This window comes from Chenopodium album, chromosome 23, assembly GCF_948465745.1.
Source record: "Chenopodium album chromosome 23, dcCheAlbu1.1, whole genome shotgun sequence".
NCBI lineage: Eukaryota > Viridiplantae > Streptophyta > Magnoliopsida > Caryophyllales > Amaranthaceae > Chenopodium > Chenopodium album.
The window spans coordinates 26,293,236-26,312,091 of NC_137856.1; the positions used below are offsets into that span (position 1 = coordinate 26,293,236).

General features: G+C 35.9%; 1 protein-coding gene and 1 pseudogene across 2 annotated transcripts; one reads left to right on the forward strand and one right to left on the reverse strand.

The window, feature by feature from the left end:
- The first annotated feature begins 909 nt into the window (after positions 1 to 909).
- Positions 910 to 15,552, forward strand: LOC145607703 (uncharacterized). 2 transcript variants are annotated; one of them, XM_081663296.1, is made up of 10 exons: positions 910 to 1,112; positions 1,211 to 1,611; positions 1,871 to 2,007; positions 3,213 to 3,326; positions 3,421 to 3,504; positions 9,484 to 9,657; positions 11,926 to 12,070; positions 12,640 to 12,800; positions 12,880 to 13,006; positions 13,142 to 15,552. In XM_081663296.1, the coding sequence occupies exons 2-10, from the start codon at positions 1,288 to 1,290 to the stop codon at positions 15,083 to 15,085; spliced, it is 3,210 nt and encodes a 1,069-aa protein (XP_081519422.1). In that variant the 5' UTR covers positions 910 to 1,112; positions 1,211 to 1,287; the 3' UTR covers positions 15,086 to 15,552. The 2 variants fall into 2 exon arrangements, with proteins under 2 accessions (XP_081519422.1, XP_081519423.1); XM_081663297.1 differs by having other exon boundaries at positions 1,221 to 1,611.
- LOC145607704 (uncharacterized) lies at positions 6,523 to 7,929 on the reverse strand (annotated as a pseudogene).
- Positions 15,553 to 18,856: the final 3,304 nt, after the last annotated feature.

Below are 18,856 nucleotides of genomic sequence, written 5' to 3' on the forward strand. Positions count from 1 at the left end.
CAATGTTGTAATTCTAAGCAACTTTTTAAGTTTTTTTTTTTAATGCTTTACAGCATCAACCTCTTTTATCATTCTATCTTATTCAGCCTTCTTCAACCTCCTCCCTTCTTCTACTCTTATCATCAATGGCAAACAACCACAACAAACGCTATGTCTAACACAACCAACACCACAACAAACACCAAACCCAACACCCCCATTTTCAACGGCGAAAACTAAAAGCCCTAAGAAAACTATATAATTTAGCACATGGTTAACCCCAAATGGTAGGTGTTTGTCTTTCTTCATCGAGGAATTCAAGCTTCATCGGTGAAGAGAGATATAACATTCGGTTAACGTCTTCCAAGCCAAACATAAGCAAAGGATGTTTGTATCCCCCAACAGGATGCGTAAAAAGACTAAAATACCCCCTCTTAAAAACATACTTCCTCTGTTTATTTTTAGTTGACACCGTTTGATTTTTACACTATTCACACACTACACTTTGACTCGCTTTTGTGATTTATAGATACGATAAAATATAATCATGTGGGATCTTATTTGAATCGTCTATATGTATATTTTATTAATATCCATTTTTTTAATTTTATAATGTTGATAATTGAAGTTATTAAGCACTAAAAATATACGTTGGCAAGCGTGATAATAGAAAGGTGTCCACTAAAAAAAAAAACAAAGGAAGTATTTTCTAAGGTGGAGTAACTTGGAATTTCTTAATGTCGATTACTTCATATATCTTAATTTATGTGGTAAAACACGTGTTGAACTTCTTATTCCCAAAGTCAAAAAAAAAAAAAAAAAAATCTCCATTTTCTTGAATCCTTTTCTAAAAAAAAAAAAAAAAAAAAAAAAAAATTGTCAAACAACCCTTAAAATTTGAGTTTCCATAAAAAAAAAAAAAAAAAAAAAAAAGAAGTGTGTGAAAATTACAGTGGATGTGGCTTCTCTCGATCCTGAACCTCAACTCAATGTCCAATCCTCTCATCTTTTCCCTTAACACCTCCTCCATGTCTCCCTTTCTCAAACCCTAATTCCGTTTCTCTCTCTTCCGCAACTCATCTCATCTCATCTTCAATTATCATTGGCTTAACCTATTTCAATTCGATTTCTCTGTAAGTTCTTCACATAATTCTTTTACAAATTATTGTTTTTCTGTGATTAAATTTTTCTGGGTATTCTATAATTTTGTAATTAGGTTTTTGATTTTCAGTTTTGTACAGCAAAAATCGAAATTTTGGTGTGAAATGCTACACTGTGGAATGTTTTAGAATTGGTGGCAAACTGGCAATGGCGGCTGATCAACGGAAAAGACGATTGAGTTCTTCTAATACTGCGTTTGGTTATGGGGTTCAGGAACAGTATAATAGGGCAAAAAAGAGGGATTTGAGATCGCCTAAATATGATTTTAATTTTAATACTCATGTATCCCTTAAATGGGATGATAATGGGAAGAGGGTTGTTGCCAAAGAGGATCAAATTGGGATTTCTTGTAGGCATTTGAGCCCTTTTAATCCTTCTGCGCCTTGTAGTAATACTAAATTGGCCGATGTCGTTGTCGTTCCGAAGGATGTGTTTGAGTTGAATGATTTGGCTGAAGTTCTATCTTATGAGGTGATTGTTATTACTGAGTGTTAAAGTTTGGTTCTTTTGAGCTGTTTGTTTAGGGAGATTGGGATTACCAGGGTCTGTAAGGGAAACGTCCTTTTCGGATTAGTAATCCCTATCCCCACTAAACAATCGCTCCGATTGTGTTTTTTTTGGTTATTGTTATGAGGTGATTGTTATTTTCTTTTTTATAGAGAGTTTCGAGTCGTAAAAGGTTGTTCTTTGTGGTATTTGGTGTGTGTTGATTATATTGTCGAAATTGCAGGTTTGGCAATCTGTTTTAACAGAAAAGGAGAGAAATTTCCTTATGCAATTCCTTCCTCCCGGAGTTGAAGCTGATAAAGTTGTGCAATCTTTGCTTTCTGGCGACAACTTCTGTTTTGGGAACCCATTTCAAAAATGGTGAGATTATAGTTGTTGCTTGCTTGTTGCTGTTGTCCTTGCCTTGCACAATTAGCTATCATTGGTCACCTTGTGTAACTTGTTTGAGCCTATTTGAGTTCATCTTTTAGGACATTGAAAGATTAATTTAGATGAATGTGTTAGGAAAGAAATTTAGATGGAAATGAGGGTTATTTGGTTAGTCACTAGGGTAAGGAATGGAATTGATCAAGAAAAATGAAAGGAAAGTAAACAAAGCTCCAAAGTTCTTGATTTGTTTGGGCACATAAAAACATTTCTCAACCTGTCTTCTTCTACCTTAAAACTTCTCACCATTGCATTTCCTCCTTGAGCACATGCCATGCCATGCCATGACCATATCCCTAGCTTCCCAAACACCACAGGAACAATTTAGCTGGCATGAGGATATCCCAAGCACCGTGAGCTCAATCTGACAATTACAAGCTCAATGTCGGCTTTTAAGATCCAAAACCTCAATGTTGCACGAGATCGCCTTTGTTATGGACATGTTTTCAATCTTTTCATATTTTCAATTTTTGGTGGCGGTTGGGTGTGGTCGTGAGGAAGGTGGTGACATGACGAGTTTTGGAGCTAATGGGTACAGTGTTTTGATCTCTGAGAGAGGTAGGAACTGGTAAAGGTTGTTGTTGTTGGTGGTGGTCCTGTTGTGGTGGGAGTGAGGCAGTGGCAAGCTGGCGGTGGTGAGCTGCGGTGTTATGCAGACATGATTAGGTTTTGAGTTATCCAAGTCACAAAATTTGGGGGGGGGGGGGGAGGAAATCCTGAAATGGGCAATTGGTAAGGGGAAAGGAAAATTGAATAAAAGACTCACTAGACTAACTAGGCTTTCACTAAAGAGGGGTTTAAATTGCATTTCTCATTCTATGCTCCCCTCAATCAAACAGACTGTGAGATCATATGATAGGGGTAAAGCTTCGGTAGCAGTAAGTGCTTTGCAGTAATTGCTTGTGTTTCCATCTATCACAAGTGAGCTCTTTATGCAAGGTTTTTCAAGAATAGGTTGCCTTTCATTGTTGGACTATGTCTGTTTTGAAATAGTTTACATGCGGTCTTCAGTGGGCTGCTTTTTCTAATTGCATTGTTGAGGTTTTTTAGTTTTTTAAAAAGTTTTTATTATGTTATTATTGTTAATACTTGCATTATAATTTGGCTATAGAGGAACTTATGCAACTTATTATATGCAGGGGCACCTCACTTTGCTCTGGTGATCTTCACCCTGATACAATTCTTCAACATGAGAAGTCCTTTAAGACTAATAAAAAAGCATATTATTCCGAGCTGCAACAATATCATGACAAGTATTTCCCTAATTTACTTTCTTCTTTTATTTCCCTTTAAAAGTTTTGCATGTTAGTGATTGTGATTTATAGATTGTTTTGCAATTTATTGCAGCATGATAAGAAATTTGCAACACATGAAGCAGAGATGTGCAAGCTCAAAGGATCCTGAAGCTGAAATTCAACAGATAGTGTCTAGGTTGGTTGTTCTATCTGTTTGTGCTGTCTATTATAACGCAGTCTTGGCTCTCCCATGTCCCTTATTTCTTCCATTAATAATATGGAGTTACTTTCTAGGGGTTACTGTAAGCTATGCTACTTAAACGTTATGTTTTGTGGTGGATCTTTGACATGGGTATGGATGCCTGACATTTCATTTTGGTCCAAAATCTGGGATAAGTTTCATAAAATAATGAATTTCGATTCTTAGACTTGTATCTATGTTTGACATTAGTATGTGAGCAGTGATCCTGAATAACATAGGTGGTAAGGGTGTGCTATGATCATGTGCTGCAGAGTGAGCCATTTGACTATTCTAGACATATTGGGTTAATATTTGAGTAAAGAGAACATGGTTTATCATACGGTGATCTTTTTAGGTTCGTGACAAGTTTATGATGAATTAGTAGGTTAGACTGTTAGATACAACATATAGACGATATAGTTAGAGAAAGCTTATTTTGTACTTCATTTGATGGTGTTTATGGACTTATACCGCGGGTGTAGAATGGATGTTGTGGATTTTATTAGAATTATACTCTCTACTTCTGATTTACCCAAGATAATGGCTTATGATGGAATTACTCTCTTAGGTATCCCTTGTGAGAGTAGGGCCATTATGCATGATGCTTTAAATCTATGAAACATTAGCTGCCATAACATTGATTGTTTCTTTTTTCTTGGAATATATTGTCTACTGTGCTTGAGTGGGCTGACACTCGGTTTGTCCAGCTAAGTTTGGATTTTTTGTCAGTCAAAAGTTTGCTAATTTGGTTGGAAATTGAGCAAAAAGTTATATTGGAACTGCATGATGTTTGATGCTATTGCTTAGAGCTCTGCTGTTGCTAATCTGATATGGAGTGGATTGGGTTTTCTTGATATTTTCATCCTTTTCCAATTTCATACTACCTGAATCGTTGGATATATAGTCACGGTTTGTTGTAATTCTGTGGAGACAACTGGTCATTCTTGTGCATCTACAATTGCCCTGGAATTTTGTGGGATGTGATCGTATGAGGTGAAAGTTGTGTCAATAAATGATGGAGAATGAGTTAAAGTGATAAAATATAAGTGTTTGTTTAGAGATCTTTAATTAATAGCCTGGAACCATTCTTGATATATTGAAACTAGGAAAGAATCGATGTGGTGATGTTTTGTTATAAGTGGTTAAATTGGCTAATTTGGTTCATGAATTTTGCGTGTTTTTCTCTTGTGATGGTTTATTTATTTATTTTTATTTTAAACCCCGGGATTTTTTTCCTGATTGTTTTCTATGCAATGATGCCTTTATACTTCTATGTGGCTCCTAGATTCTAGCTTGCTGTATGTGCTCAAGTTGTGCAATCTGCTTATTTGTTGCAATTGTATAGTGAATTTTTTAAAAGTTGTGTTATCATACTATGTTCTGCTATGAGTTCTTGTTAGGAACTTGTGTTAAAATGTGCAGTTAATGCATATGCACAAATTAACTTGACAGGCTTTTGCGAGTTATCATTTGATGTGTTATATTGTATCCAAGCTGCCTGATCTAAATCTACTCTGAAATTTGAAGATTATGATAATCTCATAATCATAACTGTTAATATTATCATTGTTTGATGTTGTTATTATTGAATTTGTAATTAGTGCCTAGTAAAAACACTACTAAGTATCACCACCACCACCACCACCACCACCACCACCACTATTATTACTACCCACAAATATATTAACAAAGAAAATTAGTATAACAATATGTTTATTGGACTTGTCAACAGTATTTAGGCTTGAATGTGGTGTTTGACATGGAGATGTCTAGCTTTTTACGGGAAGGATTTGAGCAACATAACTTGTACCAGTAGTTTTAGCATGTCTTAATATGTTAGTGCAAAAGGACTTAGGGGCCGTTTGGTTCGCAGAGGGGAATCGGAATGGAATGAAGAAAGGGAATGAAGGAGAAAGGAATGGATTCCCCTGATTTTTCCTTGTTGTTTGGTTTTGTCCGGGAAACGGAATGAGATGAGCTGCTCAATGATTCCCTTTGTGACTGTTTGGTTCAAGCGAGGGAATCAAATTTTGAGTTTTTAAATTATTAAAAATTTTTGCTCAAAAATAAAACCTGTTTCTTCATGAAACTTGAACCTGTTTTTTTTATTTTATTTTTTATTTTTTTAAATACCATCAACCTGTATCGCGTCGTCTTTTCCTGTAATATGTAAAAAAAAAAAAAACATAAAATATCTCCAAATAACATCTTTCTAGTTCCATAAATTACAAATCCAAATAATCACCCCTTGGTGAAAATAATACCAATACAAAGTACTTGTTCCTAGATAAAAGTTTATACCAAAAGTGTTCTAATAGGATTAACATTCAACCCAAGTCTTTGCTAATAGTGCTATCTAGATAAAGTTCATGCCAAAAGTAGTAGCTTGTGAATAACACCTAATTCAAAACCATACATGAAAGCACCACACAAGATTTAAGCATTACCATTTCCACTTCCTCGTAGAAGACTCTTAACATAAGCACTTTTCAAAGTGTCGGGACACTTTGAAAATATCATGAGCTTGTTTGGTTCTGCGGTTAGAATGTTAGCCACCTCAAAAACTTGGGCTTCTGTGACACCTTCAAAATTGAAAGAGAGTAGTTCCTCTAGTACTTGCTCCTTCTTTTCAACTAATTTTTGCTCTCTTTCATCCGCACGTTGTTCACGATCATCAGTGCGTGCCATCAACAATTACTTTGTATATATAAAAATGAAATGTGGTCGGATTCTTCCATCCTAAAACATTTGAACCACATTATCATGTCAAAATAACATTGCATATATATAAAAATGAAATTAACATTCAAAATATTCAGTTGAAGTACATAAAAGATTTGAACCATTTTATAAGTTCAACACAACATCCATGACTTAATACAACAAAGAAAAAAAAAACACGAAATTGAAATAAAGATACAAGTCTCAAGTTCAAATAACAAATACAATGTTGTTATACAAACAAGAATAATATCACAAAGTAAGTCTGCGGTGTCTAGCCCTCCAATCATTGAACATATTTTGGGCCATTGTATTTCGAAAATTGGTCCATGGATCGGTTACAGCAATGGAGGTTATGTACTCCAAATCATCTTCGTCACTAGCATCACCTTCATCATCATCATCATCATCACTATCACTTTCCTCAAACAAGTCATCATCATCAAATTCTGCAAGCATGTATCTTTTTACCAAGTTATGTAATAAGGCACAAGCAAGCACAATTCGACCATGTGTTTGTAAACTAAACCAAGAAGGACTTCTAAGAATTCCCCATCTTCCCTTGAGTAACCCAAAGCATCTCTCAATCACATTTCTAGCTTTTGCATGCCTTAAGTTGAAATATTCTTCGGCGGTTTGAGGTTGACGGGGGCCATTATTCCATTCTCTAAGATGATAAAGATGCCCTCTATATGGTGCAAGGAATCCTTCTCCATTAGTATATCCTCCGTCACATAGATAATAACAACCTTGACAAATTTTTTTTAAAAAAAAATTACTCTCTTACTAAGTCAATTTCAAATAAAGGCTATTATGTCAATCAAATTACCTTTTGGAACTTTCAACCCATTAGGCCTAGAAATAGCAGTTCGAAGAATCCGACCATCATGTGCCGATCCCTCCCAACCAGGTAAGACATATATAAATTCCATTTCGGGTGAGCATACTCCTAGTACATTCATAGCAAGGGTACCTTTTTAGTGCGATATTTGGATCGATCTTCACAAGGAACATTAACTAGAATCATTGTACCATCAAGGGCACCTAATGAGTTCTACAAAACAAACAATATCACTTTAAATTATGTAATAGTCTCTCTATTTTATCTCAAATTAAAGTGTTGGTTTTTTAATTTACCTTGAAATATTTCCACCTTTCATCGTCGCAATCCTCTTGTATTGGAGTTGGTTTCTTAAGAAGAATAGTATGTAACTTTAAGATTGCTAACAAACAAGCATGAAATTGTCTACTAATAGTTTCACCACTTCTATAAACATGTGCACCAATCATTCTATTTTTCTTATGGTGAGCTAATGTGTATAAGAAGCCCGCAACCATCTCTTCCAAACAAGTGTTTCTTGTTTCATTTAATCCACCAATATCTCTAACCATTTCTAAAAGTACACCAAATGTGTATCGATTTATACGAAGATAGTTCCTACACAAAGTGTCACTTTCCCTTATCATTCTATTCAAGTTGTGCAATCTCCTTCTCCTTCTAGTTTTTTTATCTAGCTTAAGATAATGGGAATTGTATATAGTTTTTCTCATTGAGTAACACATCAAATGTAGCAATACAACACAATTAATCATAGTAATTATGAACCGAATAAAGTCCCAATTTCTCTTCCTTTTCAAAAAAGTACCAATTCGAGCCATTTTCTGTACAAAAGAACATCAACAACAACATATCATTGACTTGTTTACATATCATTTACACTCAAGATATATACAATTCTCAAGCTAAACAAACATATACATATACATCAAATTCTTGTTTTTTTTTTTTTTTTTTTTTTTTTTACTAGTTGGGAATTACAAAGGCTTCATAGTGTCACAGGCACCAACATTATCATCCAACAAACAACATCAAATTACCATACATTCAAGGAGAAAAAACAAATAAAAGATTCAACAAATTACATTGTATTGTAAAATAATAAAAAAAAAAGTATACCTTCTACACGCAGAAGTGTAATCTATGAAGGTGGGAAATGTCAGTAAACCAACCAAAAAAAAATAAAAAAAAAAATGTCACTAAACCTTCTACACGCAGCACCAACAACAAAATCCCCAACAATCACTAATTCACTATGAAGGTGGTTGATAAGGTGAAGCATCTCTCAAGAATTAGTAATAAATCATACATTACCCAACAATTCATGAATAAATCAAAAAAAAAAGACATGATTAAGGTAGATCTAGAACGAAAACATGAATATTACGGTCGCCGGAGATCATACCTTGCCGGAATTGCTCGGATGTGGTCGTCGGTGAACAATCTCGAGTGGTCGTCGTGGTGGCCGGAGTTCCAGTGGAGAGTGATGGCTGCTAGGGATTTTAGGGTAAGAGAGGAGAGAGAGTGTGATGGGTAATGAGGAGGGGAATGGGAATGCAAAAGTCTTGGGGGGGGGGGGGTGGGGAATGAGTGTGAAAGATATTTGGGTAAACCCAAAAATAAAAAAGGGTAAAGGGAATGATAGATGATGACAAACAAACAACAACAAAGGGAATGGGGCCTGTCCATTCCCTTTCCCTTTGATGATACCCCCCAACCAAACGGCCCCTTAGTACTACTACCTCCCTCTGTTCTCTGTTGACAAAGAAAGGAGGGGGTTAGTGGTAAGTGAGTCCCTTTTTTATTTTCACATTTTGGTTAGGAAAGAGTTTTTTTTAGACATGTGAATTAGAGCAAAAGTAGGAAATCAATGTGGATAAATGGATCATAGGAGGATCAATGGAGAACAAAGAGATTACAAGTGAACTATTGAAAATATTAGCTTACATACATTGTGTATTATTGATCACCAAATTTCTAATGCTGTAAGTGCATAACAATTACAGTAGTAATCTTTATAGTAACAGTAATGAATCAGTAACAATGGAATGCCCTAAAAAAACAGTAACAATGGTACTAATGTTGATACATGAATCTGTGATTTTGTAAGGCCATTTGATATGAACTTTGGTGTTATCTCATCTGATGTGATCTGTATTTTACTTTGTTTTGCTCTGTAAAAAAAGTATCAAGTACTTGAAATAAATTGAATTGAACAAATTGTTATTCCTCCTTAGACAGTACCGAACCATATGTGCAGCTTATGAAGAATAAGAATTATCTTATGTGAACAAATGAACTCATTTTCTTTCCCAAACTCCTATTATGTCATCACTGGTTGGTTTCTGAGTTATGTATTTTTATTTCCTGAACAGACCACAAAGATATGAGCAGGGCATGCTGCCTGATCTGAACGGACACAAATTTCACAAAGCTGATGAGAATGTTGCTGCTATGTCTGAATCTCGGTCCTCAATTGCAGATGAGAAAATATATTATAGTGACAACCAAAAGTTGTCTGTTATTAGAGACGCTGAAATGCAAAAGAGGTAAGCTTTTAGTTCTGCTTTATCATCAGTCTGATATCCCATGATCTATATTGTGATAGACACTTAGACTATAGTTAATGTTATGCTTCTTGCTATTTGCATTCATTTTTGATCTTATTTTTGTATATTTAACAGCTGTTCAATGCTTTCTGTTTGGGAATTTAACAGAACCCACCCTTGAATGGCACCTCTTTTATCTCAACGATCTTTTAACTTATAACTAACTTTAATCCCAAAGTACCCTTCCACATCTAAAGAGTCACACCTTGACAGTCTGTTATGTCCTAGTATGCTTTTACCTTAAGTTTTCAATTTTCATCTCTTGACAGTATCCATGAAGTTCTAGTATACCTAAAGTAATATGTCGAGTCTTGACAAGGACTCATTCTGAGCCTTTGAATAATATATCAGTCAAGGGTGGTTCTCTGAATAATGTCCCTGATTACCCACTTAGTTTTATATTACATTTTTTTTTGTGTGTGTGTGTGTGTGTGTGTGTGTTTTCCCCACTCATCTGTGTAAGAAGCTCATCATCAACTCATTAAGCATCTTTTTGCAATATAGGATGCTGGTACTATAAAACGGTATTTAGAGAGGTACAATGTGAAAGATATCTTTTCGTAAAATACTCAAACCATACCATATATGAACCATTTTTTCACTTCTTGATTTTAGGGAGATCTGAATGTGGAAAATTGTAGCTCTAAATTCTGTTAGGGGTATTAATAGGCATGGTGGATAGAGGTTGTTGGTCATGCTGGTGGGGGTTTTTTGAGGCTAGTGCATGACAGTTATATTAGTTGATCATGCAGTGAGCCAGAAGGTAGTGAAGAGCAATAAATAGAGCAATAACATACCCCCTCTGTTCTGTATAGTTTGTGTGGTTTAGTAGTGTCCATAGGCCCCACACTTATTAATATTAATTTAATAGAAATATGAGAATCTAACTTGATTCATTGTGTTTATCTAGAGGAATCCACTTATTACATAGTTGAAATTCACAGTACAGAAGGGCATAGCATTAGAAGGAGAACAAACTATTTGAAACTTTGTTAAAAGGATTTATTAGCAAATGGTTGGATAGACTTAGAAAAATGCTCTGGGTATGGAAAATCTTGAGAAATCTGTGAGGCTTATGTAATGTGTCATGCTGTAAGTGGTTCTGGTGCTGGTGTAATCAGTTACAATATGTGAATTGTTAATGCTGTTACGTACTATTGTTTCTTATTGCTTCCTCAGTATTCTTATTGGTCTTGGTCTTGGTCTTGATAAATGTTTATTGAACTTGTTAAAACTTTCTTTCCACCTCTATGTTGCAAATTTTACCTTCAGCCATAGTCATTTTAAGATAATGATATCTGTTTCCATCCCACGTTTTTATTTTTAAAAAAACTTCTTGTGAAAGGTAACGTGTCTTGCTTATATATTACTACCTTCATTCCTAAATGTCTGTAACACTTTACCTTTTCACGCTTGTCAATGCAAATCGTTAACCATTAATATTTTTAGTTTTGTATTTGTAAAAATTATAAGAAGTTAATATTCCTAAAGTACACATTTGGACAAATCTAGAAGATCCCACATGAATACCAAAATTTGTCCTTGCGTATAAATTACAAACTATGGTCAAAAGTGTAATATGTGAATAGTGTCAAAAATCAAAGTGTAAAGAGCATTAAGGATCTCATAGGTATGGAGATGAAAAAAATTGTCTCTTCAATTAAACATTAGTTACATAAGCTGTAAATGCCCAGCTTTGTGGGAGTATCTTGAAGTGACAAACAACGATATTTTTCCTGTAATTTGATGCTTTTTCTCCTGAACCGACAGAAAATTAGTACTGGAAATGTCTAAAGTTCCTAAAGGCATCTCTGTGTACTGTATTTTTTCTATATAAAATAGAAAAAAGAAGGACCGCTGAACACGTATATCATCATACTAACTTTGAGCTACGGAGTACCATTTAAGTAAATAATAATTTTTCTGTTTGAAGCATTTCTAATCTTGTGAAGTTGTGGTAAAAGTTATTTGTATGTTTTAGTCAGGTCTTGTTGGATTTTGTCAGGGAGATTGGTTGTCTTTTGTTTTGCATGAATGGCATTGGATGAAAGTGGGTTGACATTCTCCACTCTTCTTTCTTTACTGTCTTTGCCTTGTCTATGTCCATTCACATGAACCTGTCGCATTGTTGCAATGACCTCATCATTAGTTTACCACTTTACCTCTTTTTGTTGTTGCAGAGTTATAATTAGATTGCTTGTATTACAGGATGCGCAATCAGGACCTTATGAAGGACAAACATGAGAAGATGATGGTGCATCCTAATGTGTTGTCAAAACCTAAGAAAGCAGAAAAATCGCAAAAGCCCAACTTGATCCCCAATGATGGTGCCAAATATATGTCTTATGTGAAGGTAAACCTCTGTCATTTCTGCAAATTTCATATGCTGCCTTAGAATGTGACTTCATTGCAGTTGAACAGGTCTCTTTTGTATTAATTTTCTGCCCTATATGGTGAAACTTTTTGTACTGTGAGCATTGATAAATGCTAAGGCATTATATAACAGGCTTATGTGATGAATAACATGATCAGGAAACTTCTACTAAGGTTAACATCCTCTACATCTTGTGGGCTATAGACTATGTGCTAATAACATGTAAACTCGTATAGCAAATGGCTAGGGGATAACGTCAAATATTTATTTATTTTTGTGAGGGAATTTACAAGAGAATGGCCTTTTCTTTATCTTGCTTATTTCTCTTCTCTCTATCGAATTGTTGGGCCGTGCCTCATATCTTAACAAGATCTCCTTTTTCTCTTTGGATAGAATTTGTTCCTTGATGCTTATTTTTCTTGCAGTTGGTCAAGTCAGCTGTAGGTGTAATCCTTTTTGCATCTGCTGTATGACCACAGCATCATATTCACCTAGGCTCTTAAGATATGTATTTCATTATTGAACAACTGTCATTGTTTGTCTTTCAGATTAGCAAGAAGCAGCATGAACTTGTTAAGAGTATGAGGCAGTCTGGTGCAAGTATTCAATCCAAGGCTCTTAACCGTTTGCTAGGTGGTCTTGATAGTTCCAATGTAAAACCATATGAGATGTTTGTGGAAGAAGAGCAGAAGCGAATCCATGAGTACTGGTATGTTGCTGTGTTATCTGTCCTATTCTGCTGCTTTATAGTAAAATCCAACCAAATTCTGACAATCTTTGTTATCTAGGTTAAATCTGGCAAATAAAGATCTTCCAACTGCTTTACAAAGCTGGAGAAATAGACAACTAGCGAAGCGGAAAATTATGGATTCTTTATGGCTAGAAATGAAAGAGAAACTAGGGGTACAATCTAAGGTTCGTTTCCATAATTTTGCATCTTTATTTGGGATTTACTTTGGTCCAATTTGCACTGTCTGCTCCCGATTGTTATATTTGTGGTTTTTGGCTTTCACATCCTTTTAATATCTGGCCTGTGTTTTATCAAATCAGGATGAGAATTTGGTTAATCCTTACGATGAGGATCCTGCTCAAGATGAGGATGGGGAAACTTTTCAAGAGACTTCAGAGGACCACCAACGTGATGAGTCAGCGACTCAGGATTCTATGTCAGATGATAACAACGAGGCCTCTAATCCATGCTCTATAAAGAATGGGTCTCCATTGCATAATCCTCCTTCAAATGTCAATGAAGAGCTTGAACCATCCTCTTCCATGGACTCTCAATCATTGCAGAATCCTCCTCTAAACTTTAAAGAAGAGATTGATCCAGCCTCTTCTGTGGAGACTCAATCAATGCAGCATCCCCCTCTAAATGTTAAAGAAGAGATTGACCCATCTTCTGCGGAGACTAAATCATTGCAGTATCCTCCGCTAAATGTTAATGAACAGTGTGGTCCATCTGCTTCCATGGAGGCTCAATCATTGCAGAATCCTCCTCTAAATGTCAATAAACAGTTTGATCCATCTGCCTCTATGGAGAGTAAACCTTTGCATCAGCGGCCTTTAAATGTCAATGAGGACCTTGATCCATCCTGCGGGAAGAATCAATCTTCGCTGAATCCTACTTCAAAAGTCAAGGAGTGTTTAGATCTGTCTTCGGTAGAGAACAAATCTTCACTGGAGGATCCTTCTTATAACAACAATGAGGATTATACTCCTATGGATTTGAATGCAGAAAAAAATCCTGTTATTGCTGAAACAAATGACACACGCTCCATGCCTGACCAGTGTGTTGCTCAGACATCTGAAACACCTTTTACCATATCACACCTTGGCACTCATAACAATCCTACTACTGGTACAAATGCTAGGGAAATTCCTGACTCATCACTCAAGAACATTTGGTCTTCAATTGGATTGCCTGAATCTTATCATGCTCATCCGACTACTTTGCATGCTAGTTCTGGCGGACTCACTACTTTGCATGCTAGTTCTGGCGGACTCACTACTTTACATGCTAGTTCTGGTGGACTCCCTACTTTGCGTGCTAGTTCTGGTGGACTCCCTACTTTGCATGCTGGTTCTGGTGGACTCTGTCTTGGGCATCCAGAAGTAGTTGCAGGACAGCAAACCCATTTGATTGATCTGGAGTCTGCAATGCCTGAAGATGACACAACAAAGGACCTCTTGAACAGGCATACAAGTCATATGCCTTTCTTCAATCCTTATCAAAATAGGGATAGAAATGAGCTGCTGCATTCTCTAATTAAGCGTGAGAATTTTCATCAGGAACAAAAAAAGCCTGCCTCTGAGTTTCGTCCAACTAATATTGTCATGGAGCCTGCTGTTCAGTTCCCGAGCCATATGCATTTGCCGCCACCATTTGCATTGGATCATCATAGACAGAAAGCACAGAGTGAGCTATATATGCATGAGAACATTCAGGATAACATTTACTCCGACAATAGTAGGTATTCTATTCCAGCGCCAGAAAACTTTTCATCCCTGAATGTGAGAGACTGGAATAATCCCCGTCTTTCAAACCCTATTCAGCCTCCTCAATTGAGTTCTGGAGAATTATTGAATCATAACTGGTTTCCTACTGAAAACAGAGCTCATGGTGGCTGGTCCACGTCGGATGTTGCAGTTTTTCCAACCCTCCCTACCCCAAATCTTGGAAGTGTTAGCAGTAGCGACCAGAGCCTCTACAGTGTACTCTCACAGTGCAATATGCGTTCTCGGGGTCCATACAATCCTGTGAGCTCTACCGAACAGATGATCCCACCAACGAATTATGGACAAGATCTGGCTGGGGTAATACCCATGACAAGCAATACTTTGCCTCAAACAGTATCTCCATTTGACTACTTGAGTGGTGGTGAAGCGTCCACTACCTTGAAGAATCCCAGCATTGGGTGGATGAGCTTGGGGAATCAACCTTCATCATTACATGATCCTTCTGGAAAGCCATTCGTGAAATCTTGGAATCAATGAGCAGTATATGGACTCCGTGTTGGGGATAGTAACCGAACCTCCATGAAACTTGAAGTATGGAGGGGAGAGATGCATAAGTGGAGTTTTGGCCAAATCATGAGGAGAGATAGGATCATAGGCACGTTGTACATACCTATACAACAGCTGAGACCCACACCATGTATATATAGCTAGTTGTTAGTAGTAGGAATGGGAACATCTTGGAATGCTAATTCATCCAAGGAAAATATGTTACAGCAGGTGATTTCTTGTATTTTTATCCTGATTTTTATTTGTGGGAAATCTGGGAACCTCATCTTTTTTATGGTTAGAGGTCTGTTCCGGCGTTGAGAGGTATTTTCGAGCCTAGGTTTTGCGGATGAAGGTGGATATTGCTCTCCGTGCATTTGTTGATCCAATCTGTAGTCTAAATTATGGCTTTTAAGTCACCAAAATAAATTTCTAGCCTCTCCAGCTGAGATCCTTGATATGGTTTCCTGTTGCTGCATTTTCTGTGGTTTTTTTTTTTTTTTCTTTTTTTGAGGTCACTTTTTCTGTCGTTTGTGCTTATGTTTTTTTTTTTACTAATTTCTCAAAAAAAAAGAAAAAAAAATTACATACAAATTACCAAAGTACTAAATTAAGCTCATGAAAAGTAGCTCAATAGTTTCTTATACTAGTATAACTGTATAAGCATTATACACCAAGTTATCTATTTTTTTAAAAAAAAAATTTCAGAACTATAAGGCTTCTTGGAAGTATAAAGTAATAATGTAATGTTTTTTTTTTTTAAAAAAAAAACCATTGGTGTCAGCGTGGTGAAGAACACTGCAACTCCCTTTCTTTTTTTTTTTTTTTTTTTTTTTTCCCCAGAGCAACACTGCTACTCCTTTTGTGGCTTTGTGCTCCCTCCATCCCATTACAGGCGCTATTTTGTTTTTTCCCAAAACCAAAATTAGCAAATTTGACCACAAATTGTGATCTCTCTCTGTTCTTTAAAATGTATCACTTTTTTAAGGCAAACATTTATTTATAGTACATCACATCTTTTTATGGACTTAGGGCCTATTCATATTTACTTAATTTCAGTTCAGTTCACTTCAGTTTAGCTCCAATCAGCTCAGTTCAGTTCAGTTCAGCTCTTAATTTCCCTCTCTCATAAAATATTCATTTCAGCTCAGTTCAGTTCAGCTCCAATCAGTTCAGTTCAGCTCCAATCAGTTCAGTTCAGTTCATCTTAGTTCAGTAAATATGAACAGGCCCTTATTTTTATTTTATTAAACAGAGTATTTATCTCCTAGTATTGTTTTATCATACATTTGTTAATACCTTATAAGATACTCTATTGGAGATATTCTAGATATTCTAGGATATTATTGCGATATATTTAGGGAGCATATCTTATCTAAAGATATGATAGAATATTGTGGAGCTTTAAAGTATTGTCACCCTAACATTATATATATATATGTATTATGGCCGAGAAGATCAATGAGAAATACAGTGAATATTATTGAGCCTTTGTGATTAATTTAACATGGTGTTAAGAGTCTAATTGAGATTTAAATTTTTTTTTATCCGTTCGTCAAATTTACATAATTTGCGCACGTCTGTGAGATCAATTCCTATTTTCCTTCATTGAGCTGTGAGAGATGACTAGACTACTAGAGGTTCCGGTGTTGGCGGCTCAGGTGGTGATGGAGTTAAAATCAAGGTCGATATAACCTATCATCTAGGGTCGAGTGACAGTCTTGGAACTATAATAACTCCAATCCAACTTCGGGGAGAAAATTATAATGAGTTGGCGAGGGCTATTCGTACCTCGTTGAAGGCTAAGAGGAATTATGGCTTTATTTATGGTTCAATCAAGTGAAGGAATTGTGTCTTCGATAAGTGCAATTACTAGATATATCAAGGATCACTATTATGGAGATAATAAGTTCATTCTATTGGGGCGTCATCCTCTGTTGCTAGACTATGAGAGATGATATTTGGGCTAGTCAAATGGTCCAAAGCCCTTTAGAATGGATCCTATATTGGTCACACACAAGGGTAATGGGTTAAGCAAGTTAGAGGCCCATTAATGGGCCTCATGAGCAATTAATTAGTCATAAGTATGATTAGGCTAAGTATAGTTTGAGTGGGATTAGGAATTGGGCTTGGATTTGGACTTGGACTATTATTTAGAGATACGATCTATAAATAATAGTCTTGCCTAGGGTTGATTAATCAAGTCACAATTAACATACAGTAAATTGTGAATCTAAGCAACCAACATCCAAAAGCCCTCACCCTCTCTCTCTCACACGCACGCCCCTCGCTCTCCCCTCTCACCCACGGCCGGCCACCCCTAGTGGCCCACGTGGTGTTGCGCGGTGGTTCTTGGCTAGTTGATCGTTCGTTCATCTCCGTAGAAGGTCGATAGAAGGGTTCTTTCGCGACTAACTAGCATTAGTGGAGGTCTTAATCTGTGCCCGTGGACCAAGTAGAGGAATCACGTTTGAGGTTCTTTATCTCCCCATTGTTCTTGCTCGATCACCGTGGAATCACGCTTCAAAGGTATAATTCTTACTTCTTTATGTGTTATGCATGAGATCCTTGGTTTGGTGCTATGTGAATATGATTCATGTTATTTCCGCATTTAGTACCTATAATCTCCTACAGTGGTATCAGTTAGCCTCTTGCATTTACATATATTGAGTAATAATTCTTTGATAATCCACAATTTTAATTCAATTAGGAGGGAGAATATTTAATTATGGGTCAATTGTTATTTTAAATGTGATTTAACAATATAGAATCATTAAAGGTGTTTAATTTGCTCCATATTAGCCATAATTTGATTCGAATATTGCCCCAAATTAATCGAAAAATTCGAACCCCTAAACCCTAATTTTCGAAAAATTTCGAATCTTAGCCCTAATTTGTGAAATTTTGTGTTTAATTTTTGATTTATTTCGATGGTAATATGTTTAAGGAATTAAATCTATTTGATTACATGTTAAAATTATGAATTTTTCATGATCAAATTATTTAATTTAAGTGTTAAATTAAATTGGAGATTAATTTCATCAAGAACCCTAATTTCAAAATTGAATATGATTTAGTTTTGGAATTAATTGGACCACATAAAGTTTAATTTATTTTCACAAAAATCTGTTTTGTTTTAATTAATTAAAATAAAAAAAAAAAAAAAGGAAAAGGGTGAAATTACAGCAGCAACCACCGCGGCTGGGTGGCGCTGCCACGGTGGTGCTGCTGCTGGTGGTCCAGGAGGGAGGGGCGGGGCTAGGATCAGGCAGCAAAGGGGCAGCGCAGCAGTGCACCACCCCGTTGCGTGTGCTGCTGCTGCTGTTCCTGCGTCACTGCAAGGGCAGCGCACACCGCAAGGTGTGCGGCCACCGTGGCTGTCTTCGGCTGGCCACACCACGGTGCCTGACGCAGTTTTCCAAAAAAAAAAAAAAAAATTTATTTTATTTTAGATAAAATCAGATTTCAAATTTTAAAAAAGGATAAGTTTAAATTTTGAAAAGATAATTAACAAAATTAAAGTTGTTATTTTTTTTAAGTTTGGATAATTATGGAGCAAAAGATTCTATTTGGATAATAATTGATTAAATAATGTGATTATCTCATAATTATTTATGGATAATAATTGATTTAAAATATGTGATTGGTTAGTAATTAGGATAGAATTTCCTAAATTAGTTAGGATAATCATGGAAAATAAATATGATTTATCTTCCATAATTCAAATAAGATTTGATTCTATCTCATACCTAAATTAAAATA

What these genes read in the sequence shown, in the direction of transcription:
- LOC145607703 (XM_081663296.1), top strand. Translation starts at nt 1,288, where the DNA reads ATGGCGGCTGATCAACGGAAAAGACGATTGAGTTCTTCTAATACTGCG. An exon ending in CTGAAGTTCTATCTTATGAG is followed by an intron (nt 1,612 to 1,870) that starts GTGATTGTTATT and finishes TCGAAATTGCAG; the next exon opens with GTTTGGCAATCTGTTTTAAC. An exon ending in GACGCTGAAATGCAAAAGAG is followed by an intron (nt 9,658 to 11,925) that starts GTAAGCTTTTAG and finishes CTTGTATTACAG; the next exon opens with GATGCGCAATCAGGACCTTA.